The 23,613-nt window shown below is 41.4% G+C and overlaps 1 protein-coding gene across 2 annotated transcripts; it reads right to left on the bottom strand.

The window, feature by feature from the left end:
* HESX1 (HESX homeobox 1) lies at positions 1-23,503 on the bottom strand. Of its 2 annotated transcripts, XM_012512046.2 has the most exons (5): positions 22,178-23,503; positions 1,904-2,170; positions 912-1,111; positions 557-658; positions 1-461 (listed from the first exon to the last, which is right to left on the bottom strand). In XM_012512046.2, exons 2-5 carry the CDS (start codon positions 2,112-2,114, stop codon positions 363-365), a joined length of 612 nt encoding a protein of 203 aa, XP_012367500.1. In that variant the 5' UTR covers positions 2,115-2,170; positions 22,178-23,503; the 3' UTR covers positions 1-362. The 2 variants fall into 2 exon arrangements, with proteins under 2 accessions (XP_012367500.1, XP_003257267.1); XM_003257219.4 differs by lacking the exon at positions 22,178-23,503 and having other exon boundaries at positions 1,904-2,733.
* Between the last annotated feature and the right edge of the window lie 110 nt (positions 23,504-23,613).

Genomic DNA, 23,613 nt, shown 5'->3' with positions numbered 1-23,613 from the left:
TTCTTCAGATTATTTTACTTGAAATACTTTATAATTAGAATCCAGCTTGTGGAATCACTTAGTCATGAGTCTATTGATTTTAACAAACTAATTTATTAGATTAATTTGGCTCACTTAAAAATAGCAATCTTTTCTGAAAATGTTTATTAAAATACATAGAAAAGGTCTTTACTATAACTAAAAGTGCCCAAATATAATATGTACCATGCTATAATAGTAATTATTTACAATATATTTTCAGAAAAAATGACAATATTCAGATTAAATGCAGGAAAGAAAACATCACATTTTAACACTTAATATTTCCACTGATTCTTCATGCTCTGCAATTAGAAGATAATTTCACTTGTTTAGTTTTCTATCTATTCCAGGAGATTTGTGTTGAAATTTTTTTTCGCCATTAGAAACTGTGATTCTCTATGGGACCTTTTCAGTTTTGCACGCCGATTTTGAAACCAAATCTAAAGTTAAGGAAAAATAAAATAAGTCTCAGAAACATTATTTTATTATTCTTAACATTTCAACATCATGAATAACAACTAAATTTGAAGATTACCTGGATTCTGTCTTCCTCTAGATTCAATTTTCGAGCTAAGTCTTCTCTAATATCAATACCAGGATAGCAGTTTACTCTAAAGACATTTTCTAACACTTCAATCTAAGAAAAAAAAATGTTGATATTCAGTATGTCACCAAAAATAAGCTTTAATTTCTAGAGTAAAATGACTACATTTAAATCTTGGCAATTAATCTGGATGCCTTTTTAAAAATAATTACCTGGAAATTGTTAAAATATGATAGTCTATTGTTTTATTAATAAGGCTTCTAAACTGAGATACCAAAGTGGGCTTTTGCTCAACTTGGTGATTAAAGCCTTTATATTATCATTATTGGGTGAAAAAACTTCCCACCTGGTTTTGAGTAAAAGCAGTTCTTGGTCTTCGGCCTCTATACCAACTCAACTCTCTTTTCAAAGACAGTCTTTCTGAGGCTGAAAAGTAATTTTCATATTTCGAAGCTCTTTCTTCTGGCATTGGGTGATCCACCACACTAGGGAATGAAATCCCACTGGGAGGATTTGGGACATGTAGACATAAGTTACCATCTTTCCCTAAAAACAGAAAAATAAGCCCTATCTTAGATCGTCAATCTTATGTTCCACAAAGTTCTATAGAGGTAGTTTCAGGAGCTCATCTTTCATTTCCTAATGGAATTCTGGGGTTCACAAGAGAATTGCCCCCCATTAACCAAAAACAAATCAAAACTGAAGATCCTGTCTTGGCAGTCCTGCCTCTTTGGTCTCTGAATGTCGTTTATTTTTCAGTGAAAAGAGATTTCAAATATCTGATGTGTCAAACAGGGAGAGATCTTCTGAAGTAAATGCAGGTTCTTGGTATTTCCTGTGAGTGAACTTATCCACTTTGCTCAATCCAAAGCTGATATTCTTTTCATTTCCCATAGGACTCAGCTGGAGGCATTAAAAGTCCTAGACTCTGGCTGGGCGTGGTGGGTCATGCCTGTAATCCTAACACTTTGGGAGGCTGAGGCAGGCGGATCACCTGAGGTCAGGAGTTCGAGACTAGCCTGACCAACAGGGTGAAACCCCCTCTCTACTAAAAATACAAAAATTAGCAGGCCATGGTGGTGCATGCCTGTAATCCCAGCTACTCGAGAGGCTGAGGCAGGAGAATCGTTTGAACCCAGGAGGCGGAGGCTGCAGTGAGCCAAGATCATGCCATTGCACTCCAGTCTTGGCAGTAAGACCAACACTCCGTCTCAGAAATAATAATAATAATAATAAATTAAAGTCCTAAACTCTAGCTCTATGTAGTATGAAATAAAGGGCAAATTAAACACTGTAAATGAAATAACAAAGAATTGAAACAATTAAGCTGTGGCATACCTGAGGAGCTGCAGGTGTCTGCCCAGGGCCTGTGGGGTTTCATTAATGGAACACAGTCTTTCTTCTGGTCCAGTCCTAAGATTCTCTCAATTGAAAAGGAGCAAGTTGAGGGTTTGCATTCCCCGAGCTGAGCGCCTTCCTGAAGGCTGGGAGACATCCTCTCGTGGTCTGCACAGAGCAACAGCTCTGGCCTCTGCTGGCTCTGCCCCATGTGTATAGGGCTGGGATCTTCCTGCAGTTCACCTTATAGCTCCACTGACAAGGGGGCTGGATTTAGAACGTCACTAATTAAAATCCTGTCTTAGAAAGTTTTAGCATGTCAATGAACACTTGCCCAGCCAGCAGCTTAAGGAGTTAATTGTTTATTTGTTTGCAAGTAATTAGCAACTAATGGCTACACCAGGGGGGCCACCTACAGGGACAAAAAGTGTTATCTCTCCTAAGCAGAACACAGACTTAACTTTCTCTAAAGAAGTGATGCACAAATGTGGCACTTATCTTTTATTTGAAATCATTAATGTATAAAATCAAGCTTTTTATTCTGAAGTTTATACTTTCATGGGCTCCAGTTACCTAAACATACAGGCAAGATACGAGAGCAGTCGAGTAATAAATAATCTAATTTAAGTGAATTTTCTTCCAAGGAAATGGGAAAAAATAATAATCTCTTAATGCTATTACGGTAATTCTGATGAAAATGCCTGTTTTTCATATGCATATGTAATAGGGAATGTTGTCCATGAAAACACAATAGTATTTGGAGTGCAGCATAGTGGAAAAGGTTGGCAATGTTATTAACATGGAGTGTAATTGTCTTCCAAGTGCCTGGATTAATTCGTAGGAACAGTTGCACCAAGTATTTTAAATAATTAATGGGCTAATTCCTTTCTCTTTTCTTTTAAATGAGATACATGTTTATATAAAAGTTCATATGTAATCACCTCCAAGCAACTTAGAAGCATGACTACTTAAAGTGAATGATTTCTCTGTCACGGTTATTTTAAAGAAAAGAATATAGTTTGCTTTCTAAAGAAAAATTTCCCTCTGTTGATCTTTTGAGGGATGGGCAGAGGATGGAGTCTTTCAAGATGGTAAGGCTTATGAAAATAACCAAGAACAGAATGTTTTAATTTCATAATCCTAAGAAAACTTGAAATTAAAAGAAAAGTATAACTTTTGATTGGGAAGATTTTGAACTGGCTGTTCCCCCCACAAAGGTATACTTGTAGTTCTTGTACTCTGCTCCTCCTCTTCTTCCAGTACCTTCCTGAAGATAAATTTAAGTGCTTAGCTTTATTCATTATTTAAACAACTGCTGGTCTTTCCTTCAGGGAAGGGAAAAACGGTCTCCACTCATAGAGGAAATAGCCTCTATAGGATGGAGCTCATCTTTGTCAGCTTTTATCCTATTATGATCTCACAAATATTGAGCTAAATTCCTCCTGATGAAAGCTCTCGGGTAAATAAAGGATCTCACATGCAAAACATCAACAGGCATATGGATTTATAAATATACGTGTAAAACCATTCTGCGGATGAATAAACCGGTGAACATTTACACCTCATGGAGATTTTGTATATAGTGCTGAAATGTAGATTGTGCAAAGGTGGGGGGTATCTTAATCTGGGATGACTAGGAGGAAGCGAGAGAATACAGGACCTTCTCAGCTTTCTTTCTCTCCTTTGAGACATTCATTATTTCCTTCCACAATTGGTTGAGCACCTTCTCAGAACCAGAAAAAAACAAAATACCATCCTTGCCTTCATAGAGCTCACAGTGGTGCAGGGTGGGGGGCAGGAAACAAATAATAATTATAGGTAAATTATCTAGTATGTTAGCCAGGGTAAGAATGGGAAAAGGAAACAGGTGAGCCAGGTAAGATGAATTAGTGCAGGAGGTGGAAGGGTAGATGTCAGTGTAGGCCTCACTGAGCCCCTGAGCCCCGCAGATGAGTGCCTCAGAGGCACAAGGCAGAAGGATGCCACAGCGCATGCCAGAGCAACTCCAGTTTTCAACTTCTTCTTTATTAACAAAGATGTTCCAATATTTTTATTCGGCTTAAATTGATTTTCTTTGGATTTACATATATATAATATATATATATATATATATTTTGAGACGGAGTCTTGCTCTGTTGCCCAGGCTGGAGTGCAGTGGCGCAATCTCGGCTCACTGCAAGCTCCGCCTCCCGGGTTCACGCCATTCTCCTGCCTCAGCCTCTCCAAGTAGCTGGGACTACAGGCGCCCGCCACCACGCCTGGCTAATTTTTTTGTATTTTTAGTAGAGACGGGGTTTCACTGTGTTAGCCAGGATGGTCTCGATATCCTGACCTTGTGATCCACCCGCCTTGGCCTCCCAAAGTGCTGGGATTACAGGCTTGAGCCACCACACCTGGCTGGATTTACATAAATCATTTTATATACGGATGAGTAGATGAAAATAAAAGGCAGGAAAAATTATCTAAAAGTGTGAGGGAAGCATTTTCTCATATACTTACTCAACAGATTTTTGTTTGTTTGTTGGTTGGTTTGTTTGAGACGGAATCTCACTGTTACCCAGGCTGGAGTGCAGTGGCGCAATCTTGGCTCACTGCAACCTCCACCTCCTGGGTTCACGCAATTCTCCTGCCTTAGCCTCCTGAGTAGCTGGGATTACACGTGTGCACCATCAAACCTGGCTAATTTTTGTATTTTTAGTAGAGATGGGGATTTCACCATGTTGGCCAGGCTGGTCTCAAACTCCTGACCTCAAGTGACCCGCCCACCTCGGCCTCCCAAAGTGCTGGGATTACAAGCATGAGCCACCGCACCTAGCCCAAGCACTGTTTTGAATGCTAGGGAGTGAACAGAACACAAAAAAAATCCTATAGAGAGGAAACAGACAATAAACATAATAAACCTATATTTTGTAATATGGCCAAAAGTGGTTAAGTGCTGTGGAATAGAAATGGGAACAGGGCAAGGGATGTCAGGAGTGCTGGAAGAGAGGTTGCAGGTTAAAAGGGTAGAAAGGTAAGCCTCATTGAGAAGATGATATTTGAGCAAATACTTAAAAGAGATAAATGGGTAAGCTGTGGGGAATCATAGGGGAGGAACACTACAGATGGTGACAACAGCCAGTGTAAATGCCTTGAGGGAGGATTGTGCCAGATATTTTCAGGAAGAGGAGGAAGAGTCCAGTGTGGCTGGAACAGAGTGAACATGGGAGGGAGGAGTAGGAGGTGAGATCAAGTAAATAAGGAAGGCTGGCAGGTCATGTAGGGTCCTGCAGGCCATTGTAAAGACTTTGACTTTTCTTGAGATGGGGCGTTGTTTGGGGTCTCACTATGTTGCCCAGGCTGATCTTGAACTCCTGGCCCCAAGTGATCCTCTGCCCTCAGCCTCCCAAAGTGCTGGGATTACAGGCGTGAGCCACCGCGCCTGGCCGATACTCAGTATCTTTCAACACTTACTTTGATATGAGAAAGAAAAGTCTGACATATTGACATTAGAGAGAAGAGATTTTAGGAATAAAATTGGACAGTCTATATTTCAAATATCCATACATACAAGATGAAGTAAAAGCTGAGAGGTTTATGTTTTTTCTTGTTTTAGGAACATGTAAATCTATTCATGTTTTGATAAATATTTATTTTTAAATTGTGTATTTCAATTAATATCCAAATCATTAACATCAGGAAAAATGTACTAGGTCTGAGGTGTTTTGGCAGAGATTTCTGTAAACCAGCCATACAATTATTATGCTGTGAGCGTAATAAGAAATGGAAATAAGCAAAGCTCCAGTGAACCTTGCCCCTTCCTTACTTTTGCATAGGAATTGCACTGATTTCACACTTTCAGTATTTTTAATGTTAAAGTGTGTTTTCTAAAATATAAGTTTATTTTTTACTGCAATGCCTTCAGTGTTTCCTAGAACAATGCCCAAGTAGATATTCAATAAAATTTGTTGAATAAGTGAATTAAATGGATGGATGGACAGATGGGACTAGCAAGATGTGACATTTGAGGCCGGGCGCTGTGGCTCACGCTTGTAATCCCAGCACTTTGGGAGGCCGAGGCGGGCAGATCACAAGGTCAGGAGATGGAGACCACGGTGAAACCCCGTCTCTACTAAAAATACAAAAAAATTAGCTGGGCGTGGTGGCGGGCGCCTGTAGTCCCAGCTACTCGGAGAGGCTGAGGCAGGAGAATGGCGTGAACCCGGGAGGCGGAGCTTGCAGTGAGCCGAGATTGCGCCATTGCACTCCAGCCTGGGCGACAGAGCGAGACTCCGTCTCAAAAAAAAAAAAAAGATGTGACATTTGAAACCTGACATGCAACTTAAATACTGTACTAGTATTGTTTATTATTTAAGTTTACTTGAACAGGGTTTAACTATTGTTTTTTAATGTGTAAAGTAATCCCAGTTTTCTGTTAACTACATGTGTATCACTCCAGGGCAATCTACAAAAGAGAAGATATTATGGCATTCTGTAACTAAAATTTAATAAAAATTGAGATAGGGCATTCATTTAAAAATCTGAGTTTAGGCCGGGCGTGGTGGCTCATGCCTATAATCCCAGCACTTTGGGAGGCTGAGGCGGGCGGATCGCCTGAGGTCGGGAGTTTGAGACCAGCCTGACCAATATGGAGAAAACCCGTCTCTACTAAAAATACAAAATTAGCTGGGCATGGTGGCATATGCCTGTAATCCCAGCTACTAGGGAGGCTGAGGCAGGAGAATCGCTTGAATCCGGGAGGTGGAGGTTGTGGTGAGCCGAGATCGTGGCATTGCACTCCAGCCTGGGCAACAAGAGTGAAACTCCATCTCAAAAAAAAAACAAAAAAAAAAAAAACTGAGTTTAGGCCAGGTGCCATGGCTCATGCCTATAATCCAAGCACTTTGGGAAGCCGAGGTGGGAGAATTGCTTAAACTCAGGAGTTCAAGACCTGCCTGGGCAACACAGTGGGACCTCTTCTCTTCAAAAATTGAAAAACCTTTAGCCGGGCGTGGTAGCATGCGCCTGTGATCCCAGCTACTCAGGAGGCTGAGGTGGGAGGATCACTTGAGCGTAGGAGGTTGAGGCTGCAATGAACTGTGATCATGCCACTGCACTCCAGTCTGGGTGACAGAGAGAGACCTTGTCAAAAAAAAAAAAGAAAAAAAAAGGCCAGGCATGGTGGCTCACGCCTGTAATCCCAGCACTTTGGGAGGCCAAGGCAGGTGGATCACAAGACGTCAGGAGTTCAAGACCAGCCTGGCCAACATGGTGAAACCCCGTCTCTACTAAAAATACAAAAATTAGCCAGACATGGTGGCGAGTGCCTATAATCCTAGCCACTGGGGAGGATGAGGTAGGATAATTGCTTGAACCCAGGAGGTAGACGTTGCAGTGAGGTGAGATCGTGCCACTGCACTCCAGCTTGGACGACAGAGTGAGACGCCATCTCAAAAAAAAAAAAAAATCCAAGTTTAAAATCTAAAAATCTCGAGTCATGTTGAACAATTCATATTTGTGGCACTCTGTGGTTTCTATGGCTCTTGTCTGCCATTGTTACTAGAGACACACAGGAGCTTTCCCAGTGATTATGAGGTTCAGGAGAGCAAGGTCTGTTTCATACAGTCTTCGATCTCCCCTGCACCCAGCACAGTGCCTGTCACATAGGAAATGTTAAGTAAGTTTTTTGAGTACATTCGGTTTATAACAATTAAAAAGCATTTCAGCCTTTGCCCTTCTCAAGTCTCAAAAGAGTAAAGTATTATATTTTTCATTTTCAAACCAGTTAAAATTGTTTACAGTATAATGTCTTGTACATATCAAGCCCTTGATTTAAAAAATTTGATATAAAGTCAACCAAAAGACAAATGCATTTTTATTTTTAAAAGATTCATTCTATAGGCCAGGCGTGGTGGCTCACACCTATAATCCCAGCACTTTGGGAGGCTGAGGTGGGTGGATCACGAGGTCAAGAGATCCAGACCATCCTGGCCAACATGGTGAAACCCCGTCTCTACTAAAAATACAAAAATTAGCTGGGTGTGGTGGCACGTGCCTATAGTCCCAACTACTTGGGAGGCTGAGGCAGGAGAATCCCTTGAATCAGGGAGGCAGAGGTTATAGTGGGCCGAGATCACGCCACTGCACTCCAGCCTGGGGACAGAGCGAGACTCTGTCTCAAAAAAAAAAAAAAGATTCATTCTATGCTGATCCAAGTAGCAAAGAGAAAAAATGTAAATTTTAAAAAAGATTCATTCTATGCAACAGTACATGGAGTAAAATATGATAGTCTCCTTTACTTTTACCCCATCTTACCTCCCCAGCTTACTGGCTATCACCACTAACAATGTAGCGTTTCTCCTGCCTGTCTTTCAAAATACTTTGACTTAAATAGGAGGATGCACACATGCACATATTTTTTTTTATTATACTTTAAGTTCTAGAGTACATGTGCACGACATGCAAGTTTGTTACATAGGTATACATGTGCCATGTTGGTTTGCTGCACCCATCAACTCATCATTTACATTAGGTATTTCTCCTAATGTTATCCCTCCCCCAGCCCCTCACCTCCGACAGGCCCTGATGTGTGATGTTCCCCGCCCTGGCACACATGCACATGGGGTCAAACGTGTACTGTTCTGTAATGTGGTCCACTCTCCCACAGTGTGACACACACACACACACACACACACACACACACACCACAAACATGTATAGCTCTGCCTCTCCCTTCAACACCTGCTTGGCACTACAAGTGGATGAACCATAATTTATCAACCTATACGCCTGACAATGAGGCATACAGGTTGTCTCCAATTTTTTACTATACCATTTTGGCAATGAACATCCTCTACATACATGTTAGCACACATGCAGGGGTGCATGGACATGCATGGAAATCCATGGAAAACTGTCTTTGAAAAGCATATTATTTTTTAGTGGATGCTGCCATATTTCCTTCTAAGAAATCTTTACCAATGAACACTTCCATCCAGTCGAACCCTTGTTCTTATGTCCTGCCTGGATTGACAGTGGGAACAAGAAAACTCAGGGCTGAGCTAAATTAGACTCAGGTTTTTCTCAGACTCAACATTCAAAGATAAAATGGTTTAGGATTTAAGGCTCCAAAGGGCTCAGGCCTAAACTTTAGTGCTATTTAATCTAATCGCTGTAGATTAAATGGGAGTTGTCAGTTAACCCAAGAAACTGATAGTTATTTATAACATTGTTCCTGGGGGATAAATGTTATGGTTTTAAACAACTTTAACTTTCCGGCCGGGCGTGGTGGCTCACGCCTGTAATCTCAGCACTTTGGGAGGCCGAGGCAGGCAGATCACGAGGTCAGGAGTTCAAGACCATCCTGGCCAACATGGTAAAACACCGTCTCTACTAAAAATACAAAACTTAGCTGCGGTGGCAGGCATCTGTAATCCCAGGTACTCGGGAGGCTGAGTCAGGAGAATTGCTTGAACCCAGGAGGCGGAGGTTGCAGTGAGCCGAGATTGTGCCACTGCACTCCAGCTTGGGCAACAGAGCAAGACTCCATCTCAAATAAACGAATAAATAAATACACTTTTCAATCATAACAAACATTTGTTAAACTCCAACATATATCAGGGAGTGCACTAGGACTCAGAGCATAGAGATGAAATCATTTCTGCCTTCAAGAAACTCATAAGAGGACAGTAATTAATGTTGATTTTATTAGGTATGATAATGTGATTATGGTTACCTAATATGCCCCTTTAAAAGATACTCAAGTATTTACAGGTGAAATTTCATGATGTCTGCGTTTTGCTTTCAAATATTTTAGGAAAACAGAAAGAAAACCAAGAAAGAGATAATTGAGGCAGCTATTGCAAAATGTTGACGTGTTGAATTAGAGACCGGTATATATGGATTCATTATTCTCTCTACTTTTGCAAATATAAATAGTAACGTTCTCTTTAGTCTTCTAGGAACACCAGTATGTACATACACAATTACAATATAATAAAATAAAGATACAGGCACAAGTGACTATGGGAATAGAAAATGGCCCAAATCTACTTGGGTGAGATTGAATAGAACCGAGGAAGGGTTAAGAACCGAACTCTGATGTCAGATTATCTGGGTCTAAATTCCAGCTCTTCTTAGTTATGTGACTTTGAGCATATAATTTAGCCTTTTTGAGCCTGTTTCTTCTGCAATAAAATGGGGATTATTATAGTGCCTAATTAAGGATCCAATATATTAATATCTGCAAAGCTCTTGGAATAGAGCCTGACACATAGTAGACATTACATAAACTGCTTACCATTACTTACTTATTGCTGTTATCAATGTTATTATAAGGGCTTTTCAGAGATGTGTTGAGGCAGAGATGTTTCAAGAAAAGGTCAGAGAAAAGCAACATAACATAAGGCCTGTCAGAGACAGGGGTGTGTGTGTGCTTGTCTGTTGAGGGGAGGAGGAGAAAGTTAATGTGATTCCAATATTTCTAGCTTAGATGACCAGATGAATCATGGTATCATTAACTAAGAAGGGAATATAGATGAAGGAGGGTTTATCAATCAAAATAAAATACAAATTTTATTTCTGATTATATACACAAATGGGCAAGTATTTAGCAAACTGAATTACTTCAGAATTAAGACAAAGTTCCCAGAATGAGATGGTAAAACTCTAGTGAAAATTGACAGAATGTGATAAATGATAAAGATCTAAAAATATTTTACGGAATAACTTTATCTAGAATAGTAAATATTATTGTCATATATCTCACATATATAACCTAAATAAGTGAGTTCATTTTAGTACTAGAAGACTGCAAATAACAGTTCAGAAATCTAGCAACTCAGATATTAGAAATACTTTAAAATAAATATATATTTCTAAAAGGTTGTAATCAAATAAGGCAGCTATCATGGTTACCAATGGATTCTTCTAGGGAGGTACGAGAATTATCAGTAGTATCTAGGTTCTCATAAAAGTAGGGATAGAAAAGAGCAAAGATGAACTTTGGAATATTTTACTTTGAGTGTCCAGAGGTCTTATCACTTTCCAGGACCCAAAGTTTCTTCTTTTCTATAGCCAAGACACCTATTTAATAATCTCTCTTTAAAAACGGAAAAATGTTGGCCGGGTGTGGTGGCTCACACCTGTAATCCCAGCACTTTCGGAGGCTGAGGCAGGCGGATCACCTGAGGTCAGCAGTTCGAGACCAGCCTGGCCAACATGGTGAAACCCTGTCTCTACTAAAAATACAAAAATTAGCCAGGTGTGGTGGCGGGCGCCTATAATCCCAGCTACTCGGGAGGCTGAGGCAGGAGAATCGCTTGAACCCAGGAAGCAGAGGTTGCAGTGAGCTAAGGTTGTGCCATTGCACTCCAGCCTGGGTGATACAGTGAAACTCCATCTCAAAAAACAAACAAACAAAAAAGCCACAGAAAAAGGTTAAGGCAAAAATAAACAATTTAGCAATGTATCACGTTCAATTGTCTATTCATGATTATAGCTATGTACCTGGTTTTAATTTGTAATGGTTTTGATTTAATTTTGAAACAATCTCAAACTTACTTAAAAGTTGCAAGTACAGTACAAAAACCTTTCTCTCCAACCGTTTGAGTAGTTGCTGACATGATGCCCCATCAACCCTGAATAGTGTTTTTCCTGCAAACAAGGATTTCCTCCTATATAATCACAATCAAACCATCAAAATCAATAAAGTAACATTGGTTATATCACTACCATGCAATCATCAAACCCCATTCAAGTTTCATTCATTGCCCCAAATAACTTCCTTCACAGTAAAATAATCCAGTTCAGAATCACACATTGTCTTCAATTGTGTCTCTTAAGTCTCATTCAATCAGCAACAGATCCTCAGTATTTTCTTTTTTTTTTTTTTTTTTTTTTTTTGAGACGGAGTCTCGCTCTGTCACCCAGGCTGGAGTGCAGTGGCGCAATCTTGGCTCACTGCAAGCTCCGCCTCCCGGGTTCACGCCATTCTCCTGCCTCAGCCTCTCCAAGTAGCTGGGACTACAGGCGCCGCCACCACGCCCGGCTAATTTTTTTTTTTTTTTGTATTTTTAGTAGAGACGGGGTTTCACCGTGGTCTCGATCTCCTGACCTCGTGATCTGCCCGCCTCGGCCTCCCAAAGTGCTGGGATTACAAGCGTGAGCCACCGCGCCCGGCCTAGATCCTCAGTATTTTCTTGACCTTCATGACCTCGACACTTTTTTAAGATTACAGTCAGCTACTTTGTAGAATGTCCTTCATTTAAGGTTATCTGGGCTGGGCACATTGGCTCACACCTGTAATGCCAGCACTTTGGGAGGCTGGAGGCTGGAGGCTGAGGCAGGCAGATCACTTGAGCCCAGCAGTTAGAGATCAGCCTGGTAAGGGAGGCCTCATCTCTACAAAAGCCACAAAAAATTAGCCAGGCATGGTGGTGTGCATCTGTAGTCCCAGATACCTAGGAGGCTGAGGTGAGAGGATCACCTCAGCCCAGGAGGTCGAGGCTGCAGTGAGCTATATTGTGCCACTGCACTCCAGGCTAGGTGAGAGTGAGACTCTGTCTCAAAAATAAAAAATAAAGTTATAGCTGATGTTTCCTTGTGACTAGGTTCAGGTTAAGCATCTTTGGTAGGAATGTCACAGAAGTAATGCTGTGTTCTCATTATTTCCAATCAGGTAGCACATGATTTTGATATGTCTCATTACTGGTGATATTTAATTTTGATTAAGATGGTGTCTGCCAGGTTTCTCCACTTTAAAGTTACTCTTTTCCCCTTTATAATATAGTATTTTGTGTGGAGGAGGTACTTTAATCCTATGTAAATATTGTTTCTCATCACATTTTTGAATTATTTATATCATTTATTTATATCAGTTTGGACTCACAGTTTCCCATTTTAATAGGTTATAATCTCATTATTTATTATGATGTTCAAATTTCCCCAGATTTGGCCAATGGGAGTCCCCTTCAAGTCTGACATCATTTTTGAACACTTTCTACTTTCTGGCACAACAAGATGTCCAGGTACATCTTGTGCTTTTCTTGTTCCAGGGACCTAGGATAAGCCATTCCTCCAAGGAGCCCTCCAAGCTTCTTTTTAGTGGAGAATGGTGTTTAGAGGGCAAAATCTGGGCTGTATGTGTATTCACTGCCACTGGGGCATCTCTGCTCCCAGGCCTTCTCAGTGGAAGAGCTACGAAACACATGCATGTGATACATATACACGTTTATATCTACATTTATTTCCATATATTTACTGAGATCTGTGAGTTCACATGGATATTTAATTCCAATCCAGCACCAGAGGGTTCCAATTTTCTCCCTTTCCATATTTGTAATCCCTTTGACAGTGAGACACCTGGCTTCCATTATCTTCAATATATTTACTTACTTGATCTGTCCCATGTATATAACCAAACTTTCATTGCCATCAGCTCTTACTCACAGAGATGGCTTCCTTACCTCACTTGAGGACCAATCCCCTGTGCTAGTGCTAGGTGCTTCCCCAAAAAGCCCTTCTCTTCCTACTTGGGCTCTGACACCCCAGACCTAGCCATGCTCCACGTGAATGCTGTTTTCACCTTGCTCGAGGTATAAGGCTCTGAGACCCTGCACCAGGCTTCCCTCCTTTATGGGTACTTTCCTCACCCCTTGGGTTCTGAAATCCTGCACCAAACTCCCACCCCACACAAAAGTCCTCCTCATCACGCTTGGGCTCCAAATTGCACTCTCATGCAGGTGCCCTCTTCACCCCACTTTTGTTCCAACATCCTGCCACCAAACACCCTCTTTACTATTTTTGTGCTCTGACAACCCCCTCCACAGATGCCTCCTCACCTTGCACAGGCTCTGAAACCTCACACCAGGCCACTCCTCTGTGGGGATGTCTCCTCACACAGCTTGGACTCCAACACCCTGTTCTGGGCCCCCGTGGCTTCTCCACTTTGTATCTACTCCTACTTTACCTGGCCGCACCTAATGGCTTTAAGGCTGCATTAGTATTCAGAAAGGGAAGAGAAAAAACTATAAACCCATTTGTATTTATTTTTTAGCTTTTATTTTTGGTTCAGGGGTACACATGTAGGTTGGTTACATAGTTAAACCTGTGTCATGGGGGTTTCTTGTACAGATCATTTCATCTCCCAGGTACTAAGCCTAGTACCCAATAGTTATTTTTTTCTGATCCTCCTCCTCTTTCTAACCTCCACCCTCAAGCAGGCCCCAGTGTCTGTTGTTGCCTCTTCGTGTCTATGTATTCTCATCATTTAGCTCCCATTTTTAAGTGAGAACATGTGGTATTTGGTTTTCTGTTCCTGCCTTAGTTTGCTAATGATGATGGCCTACAGCTCTATCCATGTTTGGAAAGGACATGATCTCATTCCTTTTTTTTTTTTTTTTTTTAGATGGAGTCTCAGTCTTTTGCCCAGGCTGGAGTGCAGTAGTGTGATCTCAGCTCACTGCAACCTCCACCTCCCGGGTTCAAGTGATTGTCCTGCCTCAGCCTCCTAAGTAGCTGGGATGACAGGCACCTGCCACCACACCCAGCTAATTTTTGTATTTTTAGTTGAGACGGGTTTTGCCATGTTGGCCAGGCTGGTCTTGAACTCCTGACCTCAGGTGATCAGCCTGCCTTGGCCTCCCAAAGTGCTGGGATTACAAACATGAGCCACCATGCCCAGCCAATCTTACTCTTTTTTTATGGCTGCATAGTATTCTGTGGTGTATATGTACCAAATTTTCTTTATCCAGTCTACCATTGATGGGCATTTAGGTTGATTCCATGTCTTTGCTATTGTGAATAGTGCTACAATGACCATTCACATGCATGTACCTTTATGGTAGAATGATTTATATTCCTTTGGGTTTGTACCCAGTAATATGATTGCTGGGTTGAATAGGAGTTCTGTTTTTAGCTCTTTGAGGAATTATCACACTGCTTTCCACAATGGCTGAACTAATTTACATTCCCACCAATAGTGTATAAGTGTTCCCTTTTCTCTGCAATCTCACCAGCACCTGTTATCTTTTTACTTTTTAATAGTAGCCATTCTGACTGTTGTTCCTCTCTTTGTGTCTATGTATTCTCATCATTTAGCTCCCATTTGTAAGTGAGAATATGTAGTATTTGGTTTTCTGTTCCTGCATTAGTTTGCTAATGATGATGGCCTATAGCTCCCTACAGATGGTATCTCATTGTGGTTTTTATTTGCATTTCTCTAATGATCAACGATATTGGGCTATTTTTCATATGCTTGTAGGCCACATATATGACGTCTTCTGAAAAGTGTCTGTTCGTGTCCTTTGCCCACTTTTTTTTTTTTGAGACGGAGTCTCGCTCTGTCGCCCAGGCTGGAGTGCAGTGGCATGGTCTCGGCTCACTGCAAGCTCTGCCTCCCAGATTCACGCCATTCTCCTGCCTCAGCCTCCTGAGTAGCTGGGACTACAGGTGCCCACCACCACACCTGGCTAATTTTTTGTATTTTTAGTAGAGATGGGGTTTTGCCATGTTAGCCAGGATGGTCTCGATCTCCTGACCTCGTGATCCACACGCCTCGGCCTCCCAGAGTGCTGGGATTACAGGTGTGAGCCACTGCGCCTGGCCTCCTTTGTCCACTTTTTAATGGGGTTGTTTTTTCCTTGTAAATTGTTTAAGTTTCTTATAGATGCTGAATATTAGACCTTTGTCAGATGCATAGTTTCCAAAAATTTTCTCCCATTCTGTAAGTTGTCTGTTTACTCTGCTGATAGTTTCTTTTGCTGTGCAGAAGCTCTTAAGTTTAATGAGATCCCATTTGTCAATTTTTGCTTTTGTTGCAATTGCTTTTGGCATTTTCATCATGAAATCTTTGCCTAATCCTATGTCCAGAACGGTATTGTCCAGGTTTTCTTCCAGGGTTTTTGTAATTTTGGGTTTTACTTTTAAGTCTTCAATCCATCTTTAATTGATTTTTGTATATGGCGTAAAAAAGGGGTCCCGTTTCAATCTTCAACATATGGCTTGCCAGATAGCCCAGCACCATTTATTAAACAGGGAGTCCTTTCCCTATTGCTCGTTTTTGTCAGCTTTGTTGAAGATCAGATGGTTGCAGGTGTGCAGCCTTATTTTTGCGCTCTCTACTCTGTTCCATTGGTCTATGTACCTATTTTTATACCAATACCATGCTGTTTTGGTTACTGTAGCCCTGTAGTAGAGCATGAAGTCGTTTTTTATGACTTTTTTAAAGCATTGTCTTAAGACATTGCTTTTGGTCCTGTTTATAGTGAGTGTGATTTAGCTAAACCACTAATGTAGTCTTTTTCCCTTTAAATCAAAGGATCTCGTAAATGATTGAGTTTACTTAAGACAAAGTTAATTTGCCATTTATTTATTTATTTATTTATTTATTTATTTATTTATTTCTGAGACAGAGTCTCACTCTGTCGCCCAGGATGGAGTGCAGCAGTGCGATCTTGGCTCACCGCAACCTCTGCCTCCCAGGCTCAAGTGATTCTCCTGCCTCAGCCTCCCAAGTAGCTGGGATTACAGGCGTGCACCACTACTGCCCATCTAATTTTTGTATTTTTAGTGGAGACAGGGTTTCATCATATTGGCCAGGCTAGTCTTGAGCTCCTGACCTCTAATGATCCACCCACCTCGGCCTCCCAAAGTGCTGGGATTACAGGCACGAGCCACCATGCCTGGCCATCCATAATTTATTATATAGTATATCACCAATTCTCCAGTTTCCCCAACATTTGTTTCAAATCGCTGCCTTTATTAAAGGTGTTTTTGTCCAAAATTAGGGTAAGAGCCAAAGTCCTCATAGTGGGCACAAGGCTTTGCCTGACGTGGCCTCCTCTCTCTTCCTTTACACCTCAGGCTTTCCCCTGGCTTGCTCTTCTCCTGTCATCTTGGGCTCTGTGCAATTCTTGAACCAGGCCAGGCCACTCTTACCTTAGGGGTGACGGCTTCTGCCCTGGTGGTCTCTCTTTCTGGAATGTTTGCTCCCTAGATATCCCCATGGCTCATTCCAGCCACTCCAAGTTTTTGTTCAGATGTTACTTTCTCAATGAAGCCCATTCTGAAGAACCTGTTTAAAATTGCAGCTGCCCCGGCTCTGTTTTCCCTACTCCTTTTTTTTTTTTTTTTTTTTTGAGACAAGGTGTTGCTCTGTCACCCATGCTGGAGTGCAGCCTCTACTCCATGGCTCAATGCAGCCTCCAACTCTCCAGTTCAAGCAATCCTCCCACCTCAGCCTCCCAAGTAGCTAGGACTATAGGTACACACCACCATACCCAGCCAATTAAAAAATTTTTTTTGTTAAGATGGGTTCTTGTCATGTTGCTCAGGCTGGTCTTGAACTCCTGGGCTCAAGCCATCCTCCCACCTCAGCCTCCCAAAGTGCTGGGACTACAAGCATGAGCTGTTGTGCCTGGCCTTCCCTACTCTATTTTCTATATAGCACTTATGACATTCTAACATACTGTTCTTTATTTTACTATATAAGATAAGGTTTGCCCAGTCTGGAGTACAGGGGTGCAATCATAGCTCACTACAGCCTTGTAGCTGTAATATGCTATACTTCTTATTTATCTATTTATTTATTTGAGATGGAGTCATGCTCTGTCGCCCAGGCTGGAGTGCAGTGGCACAATCTCGGCCCACTGCAAACTCTGCCTCCCGGGTTCAAGCGATTCTCCTGCCTCAGCCTCCCGGGCAGCTGGGACTACAGTCGCGCGCCACCATGCCCCAGCTAATTTTTGTATTTTTAGTAGAGGTAGGGTTTCACCATATTGGCAAGGCTGGTCTCGAACTCCTGACCTCGTGATCCATCCGCCTCGGCCTCCCAAAGTGCTGGGATTACAGGCATGAGCCACTGCTCCCGGCCAATATGCTATACTTCTAATACTACTTACCACGTTTATTTTTTATTGTCTTTCTCCCCACCATATCTACTAACCTGTAGCTCCACAATGACAGATATTTTTGTTTTGTTCATTATTTAATAAATATTTGTTGAATGAAGACAGCTGTTCCCTGAGGTAGTCTGAATCCTAAATAATTGGCGCCATCTAGTGTTCTTGGAAGCATGTGTGAATTATTCCTGAGAATCTTATTTGTATTAGCCATTGGATAAATAGTACTGGTATAATCAATTCTGCTACTCTGTTTTTTCACTGCCCTCTATGGCTCTGAAAATATTAAAATGTTTTCAATGATTAAACAGGCACAGGACATATTAATTTCCCTAAAAGCATTTTTTTTGAGACAGGGTCTCGCTATCACCAGGCTGGAGTACAGTGGCAAGATCATGGCTCACTTCAGCCTTGACCTCCTGGGCTTAAGCAGCCCTCCCACCTCAGCCTCCCGAGTAACTGGGACTACGGGTATGTGCCACCACACCTGGCTAATTTTTAAATTTTTTGTAAAGACACTGTCTCACTATGTTGCCCAGGTTAGTCTCAAATTCCTGGGCTCAAGCGATCCTCCCGCCTCAGCCTCCCAAAATTTTGGGATTACAGGTGTGAGCCACTGCCTCCAGCCTATGAGCAATTTTTTCCCCAATGATTTCACTGTTCTTTCCAGAATTCCCATGTGAGGTAAGTGTCATGAAAGTCTTCTTTTAACTTTGGGGTACCTCTACCCACTCACCACCCGCCAAACAAACAAAAAAACAAAAAACAAAACAAAACAAAACAGAAACTCTTAAAAACCTCAAAATATGGCAATAATCATAATGGCAATAATCTTGGCTATTTTGGTAATTGTTTTGGTACACTTTGCCTCCAGAATTTCAAAGTACATATTTATTGATTTTGAAATTTTGGTTTTGGCCTCAAAAGCCCCCAAATCAAAGTCATAAACCATTAGCAAGAGTAACTAATGTTATTTAAAATAGCATCAGAATTCTCTAAGGTAATGGGCCCAATCTTCTGATTTAAAAAATATTGGTTTTAAAAAAAATATGATAGAGACAAAAAACTTCCTTAAACGTATTAAAATATTTTAATATTTAATAGTTGATAATGAAAAAGATAATTAATTTTTACTGAATGCTTATTGTGCTAGGAGCTACTCTAAAAGCTCATTAATCATCTTAACAACCCTATTAATGTAAGTTCTCTAGTATTAAGCTCCATTTTTCAGATGACAGAATGGAGAAACAGAGAAGTTAAATAACCTTACTTAAGTCACAGAGCCACTAAACAGTGGAGCCAGAATTTAAATCACAGCCCAAGCTCATGAGCTCATAACCATGTTCTCATCTACCTCCCCACAGAAGAGCTATGATGCTATTTTGTGTTAAAGTTCTTGGCCTTGTCAAACAAATTAATTAACGTGTTCTTCTAAAAAGGAATCAAGGCAACCATAGATAAACAAAAGCATATACAATTTTCCTAGAATTTTTTTTTTTTCTTTTTACCGTCAAGAAAGTTGAAGCTGCAGAATTGTCCCGCATTCTAAGGATGCTGTGGCAATGAGTAAAAGTGACATCAAGGTCAAGGTCAAAGGCAGAAGCTAGTTTGCAGTGGCACAATGAAGAACCAGTTGGTCCTTACTGCCCTCCCACCTCTTTTTGAAACCCATTCCTCAGAACTTTTTGTTCTACCCTCCAATTGTCCAAAGCTTCCCCCTACTCTGCTACTGGCGCTAATGTTTTAAAATAGATTAAATGACTCAAGTTCCCAAATTATCAATTTTCTTGAAATCTGCTATTTCCTGAATCTGCTTTATCTCAGCTGGTATTAAGAAAATAATTGAATTATCTGTTAAAGTTAGTCCTACTAAGGAGTGATTTACTAGGTAACAACCAGAATTTTTTGCATTATACATTATACTCTTTAAAAGGAGTATGAATTTCCCAGAATTTTAGATTGATGGAGTCTTTCAGAGGATATTTGTGAGTAGGTGGTTTCCAGGCTCGTTAGCCTGGAAATCATGTCCCTCTCGCCATCCTCAGCTGGAATCTAGGATTCCTTTTCCAAATGTTTGCTTGACTCTTTATTTTTTGTTAATTTTTTTTTTAAATTTAGACTGAGTCTCGCTTTGTCACCCAGGTTGGAGTGTGGTGGTGTGATTTCGGCTCACTGCAACCTCTGCCTCCCAAGTTCAAGCGATTCTCCTGCCTCAGCCTCCCAAGTAGCTGAGATAACAGGAAACTGCCACCACATCCAGCTAATTTTTGTAGAGACAGGGTTTCACTATGTTGCCCAGCCTGGTCTTGAACTCTTGACCTCAGGTGATCCACCCGCCTCGGCCTCCCGAAGTGCTGGGATTACAGGCATGAGCCACCGCACCAGGCCTATTTTTTTCAATTTTAATTTAATTTAATTTTTTTTTTTGTAGAGATGGTGTCTCTGTGTTGCCCAGGCTAGTCTCAAAACTCCAGAGCTTAAGCAGTCCTCCCACCTTGACCTCCCAAAGTGCTAGGATTACAAGCATGAGCTACTGTGCCCACCTGACTCTTTAAAAAAAAATTTTTAAATACAAAGTGATTTAGGAAAGGGAAATGATCATTCTGCATCTTGGATAGAGTTTTTCCTCATGTGGTTTGTGGATTACCCACTTCAGACTTGACTGGAGAGATTCCCAGCCCTGACTCTGACCTACTACACCAAAATCTTCCAGCAGGGCTCAGGAATCTGTATTCTAACAACCTTCCCAGATGATTTTTATGTGTGCATTAAGTTTGGAAACCACTGACCTAAAGGGATGGTTTTTAAAAGTAAAGTACCAGCATCACTTGGGTTATTGGATTCTTTCCTATTACAGATCACAGACCAGAACTTCAAGGAGTATCATGTAAAAACCTAATTATAAGACCACATATAATTTTAGGAGACTAATAATTAACAACTCTATTTACAAGACTGTATGTCCTTTTGTTGTAAATTATACGTGTGAAATGTCTCAAGGTATATATGTGAAACATCTCAAAGAAATCTTTAGTGGATGTTGTTTAATCCTGACTTGCTTCCCATAAAATTAACCAGTTGCCCAAAGTTTTTACTCTACTACCCACACATGAGTCTCCAGTAACCCCTAAGGCATTCTCTGAACAAGCCTCATTTCCTCTAAAAAAGAAAACTGGCTTAAAATGAACTGAGTTTGGTTAACTGCACAAAACTTAGGCTGATTAAACCTAAACTGGTTATCAAAAAGGACTATGAATTTTGCAGCTTTGGAGATGTTTTAACGTAGGAAATACAACCACATTTTTGGATGAGCAGGGTATACAGTGGCCTAAAGCTAGAGAATCCAAATGGAAGGTTAAAACTGGATTCTAGTACAAATAGGTTAAAACTAGATTTGACTAAACCTACCTCTCCATCCAATTGAACGTGAATCTGTTTTTGTTTTATTTTTTCATTTTTATTTATTTTTTGTTTTTGAGACAGAGTCTTGCTCTGTTGCCCAGGCTGGAGTGCAGTCTCGGCTCACTGCAACCTCCATCTCCCAGGTTCAAGCGATTCTCTTGCCTCAGCCTCCCAAAGAGATGGAACTACAGGCGTGTGCCACCACACCCAGCTAATTTTTGTATTTTTGGTAGAGACGGGGTTTCACCAGGTTGGCCAGGATGGTCTCCATCTCTTGACCTCTTGATCTGCCTGCCTCAGCCTCCCGAAGTGCTGGGATTACAGGCGTGAGCCCCACCGCGCCCAGCCTGTTTTATTTTTTAACCAGCTGAGTCCGGCAAGAATTCCTTGACATTCTGCGATAATGTAATGGCCTCTTGAGAGTCCTTTACAGAAACACAGTTTAGATGTACATAACATACTAAGAAGGAAACCATTTAACTTGACAATACCACACCCAGATAATTCAGATACCTAATCGAATTTTTCATCGGAATTATTTGGTTTGGCCAAGGTAATGGGGTAACAAATACTTTTCTTTTCTTTTCTTCTTTTTGAGACAGAGTCTCGCTTTGTCGCCCAGGCCGGAGTGCAGTGGCATGATCTCGGCTCACTGCACCTGGGCCTCCCGGCTTCAATTGAGTCTCCTGCCTCAGCCGCCTGAGTAGCTGGGACTACAGGCATGCCACCACGCCGGCTAATTTTTGTATTGTTAGTAGAGACTGGGTTTCGCCATGTTGGGCAGGCTGGTCTTGAACTCCTTACCTCAGGTGATCCGCCTGCCACAGCCTCCCAAATTGCTGGAATTACAGGCGTGAGCCACAGTGCCTGGTCTTTTTTTTTTTTCTTATACATTGTTTACACTCCTCACTTACTCCTGATTCTTAACAGTTGTCATAACCTTCCTTCTCCTTCATTTAAAATCTAACTCAGTTCAATCAGGAAGGTCACTTACCTTGAAAGTCTTCCTTCTTTAGAGCTGGGGGTGCATGGTGTTCTTGTTGGCAGAGTAGAAATGAGATATCAAGGAAAAAGAACCTGTAACACAACTGGGAACCCTTAACTCATTGTAAGAACTGCCTCCAAATCAACTTCCTCAAGAACTAAAGAATTCTTTGAGAGAGAGAGAGACTGGCTGATAAACAATCTAAGGGGAAAACTTTTAAAGATTGTAACACTAAAAATAATTCCGTAAGACTACAATGCAAGTCTACCCAACAAAACTTTAAAAATATAATTTTATCTTTCCTTCAAGAGATCATGGGAAAATCTACTATTCTCGTTTAAAATATATAACTTCTATTTGTTACTATATTCGGATTTGTGCTACTACTATTCTGGATTTGTTCCCATGTATCTGTGGAACCAGGCAGCTAATAATCTTTACTCAGCATCTCTGGTATTTCTTGAATGAAAATGGAATGGATTGGTGGAATTAATGGCTAGATGTTTAGAAGACACTAGTTACCTTGTTATTTTCTCTGTATAATGATGAAAGCCTACAACTATACAGAGACATAAATGAGCCAGGGTGACAGGTTGGGAAAGATGAAGAGGGAAGAGGAATGGATGGGCTTGTAGCCCTCATCCGGTCAAATTCCCAGCTTTGAGCTTCACTTTATTGTAAAATTAGAGGCTAAAACTATTTAAAGCTTCCAAACTTTTTGATGAAACAGAAACGCCAATTCGTTACTAACATAATTAATCAGTGTATCCTGATTTTTAAAAGATATTTTCCTTTGTGATTTAAAAGAAACATGGGAGTTGGAGTTGCAGCGTCAGTCCTGAAGGACTGACCTCGGGAGGCCAGGTAGGAACTTATAAACTGGCAACAAAATCACATGTTTTCAGCTGAATATACTGATATTCAAGCGTCCAGAAAAACAATTTCGAGCCTACGTTCACAAGTTTGCCAGAAAGCCCTATTATTGACACAGCTGCAGATCTCAGACATCTGAGTTAGTCAGCACCATTCTGCTGGAGAGGATTAAGCCTGGATGCTTCGAGCGGAGTTGGGAACGTTATCATCTGAGGAAACTAAAAGGCGCCAGCAGTTGGGCTTTTTCCAAGGTCTCTGACAAAATATGTTGCGGGAAAAGTCAACCCGCCCCAAATTCCCCCGTGTGGCCCTAACTCGAGGCTCCGGCTCCTCGCGCCGGCAAGCTGAGGAAGAGACGGTCCCCTGCGATTTAGATACAAACGCAGGCGTGCAGGGAAGGCCATCCCAGGGCAGACACTGCCACCTCCGCCGCTTCCGACGCCCGCGCTCGCGGGAGAGCCTAGCGCCCCACGGGAACCTCCCGACCACCGCCGCAGCGCGGATGGGCGTCCCCGGGAGCCAATGGACGCGCCGGGAGGTGGGGCAGGAAGGCCGAGGGGGCGGGATTTCCC

Source organism: Nomascus leucogenys, chromosome 4 (genome assembly GCF_006542625.1).
Source record: "Nomascus leucogenys isolate Asia chromosome 4, Asia_NLE_v1, whole genome shotgun sequence".
NCBI classification, from domain to species: Eukaryota; Metazoa; Chordata; class Mammalia; order Primates; family Hylobatidae; genus Nomascus; species Nomascus leucogenys.
Note: the sequence above shows the minus strand (reverse complement) of the source record. Positions and strands in the feature narration are given on the sequence as shown.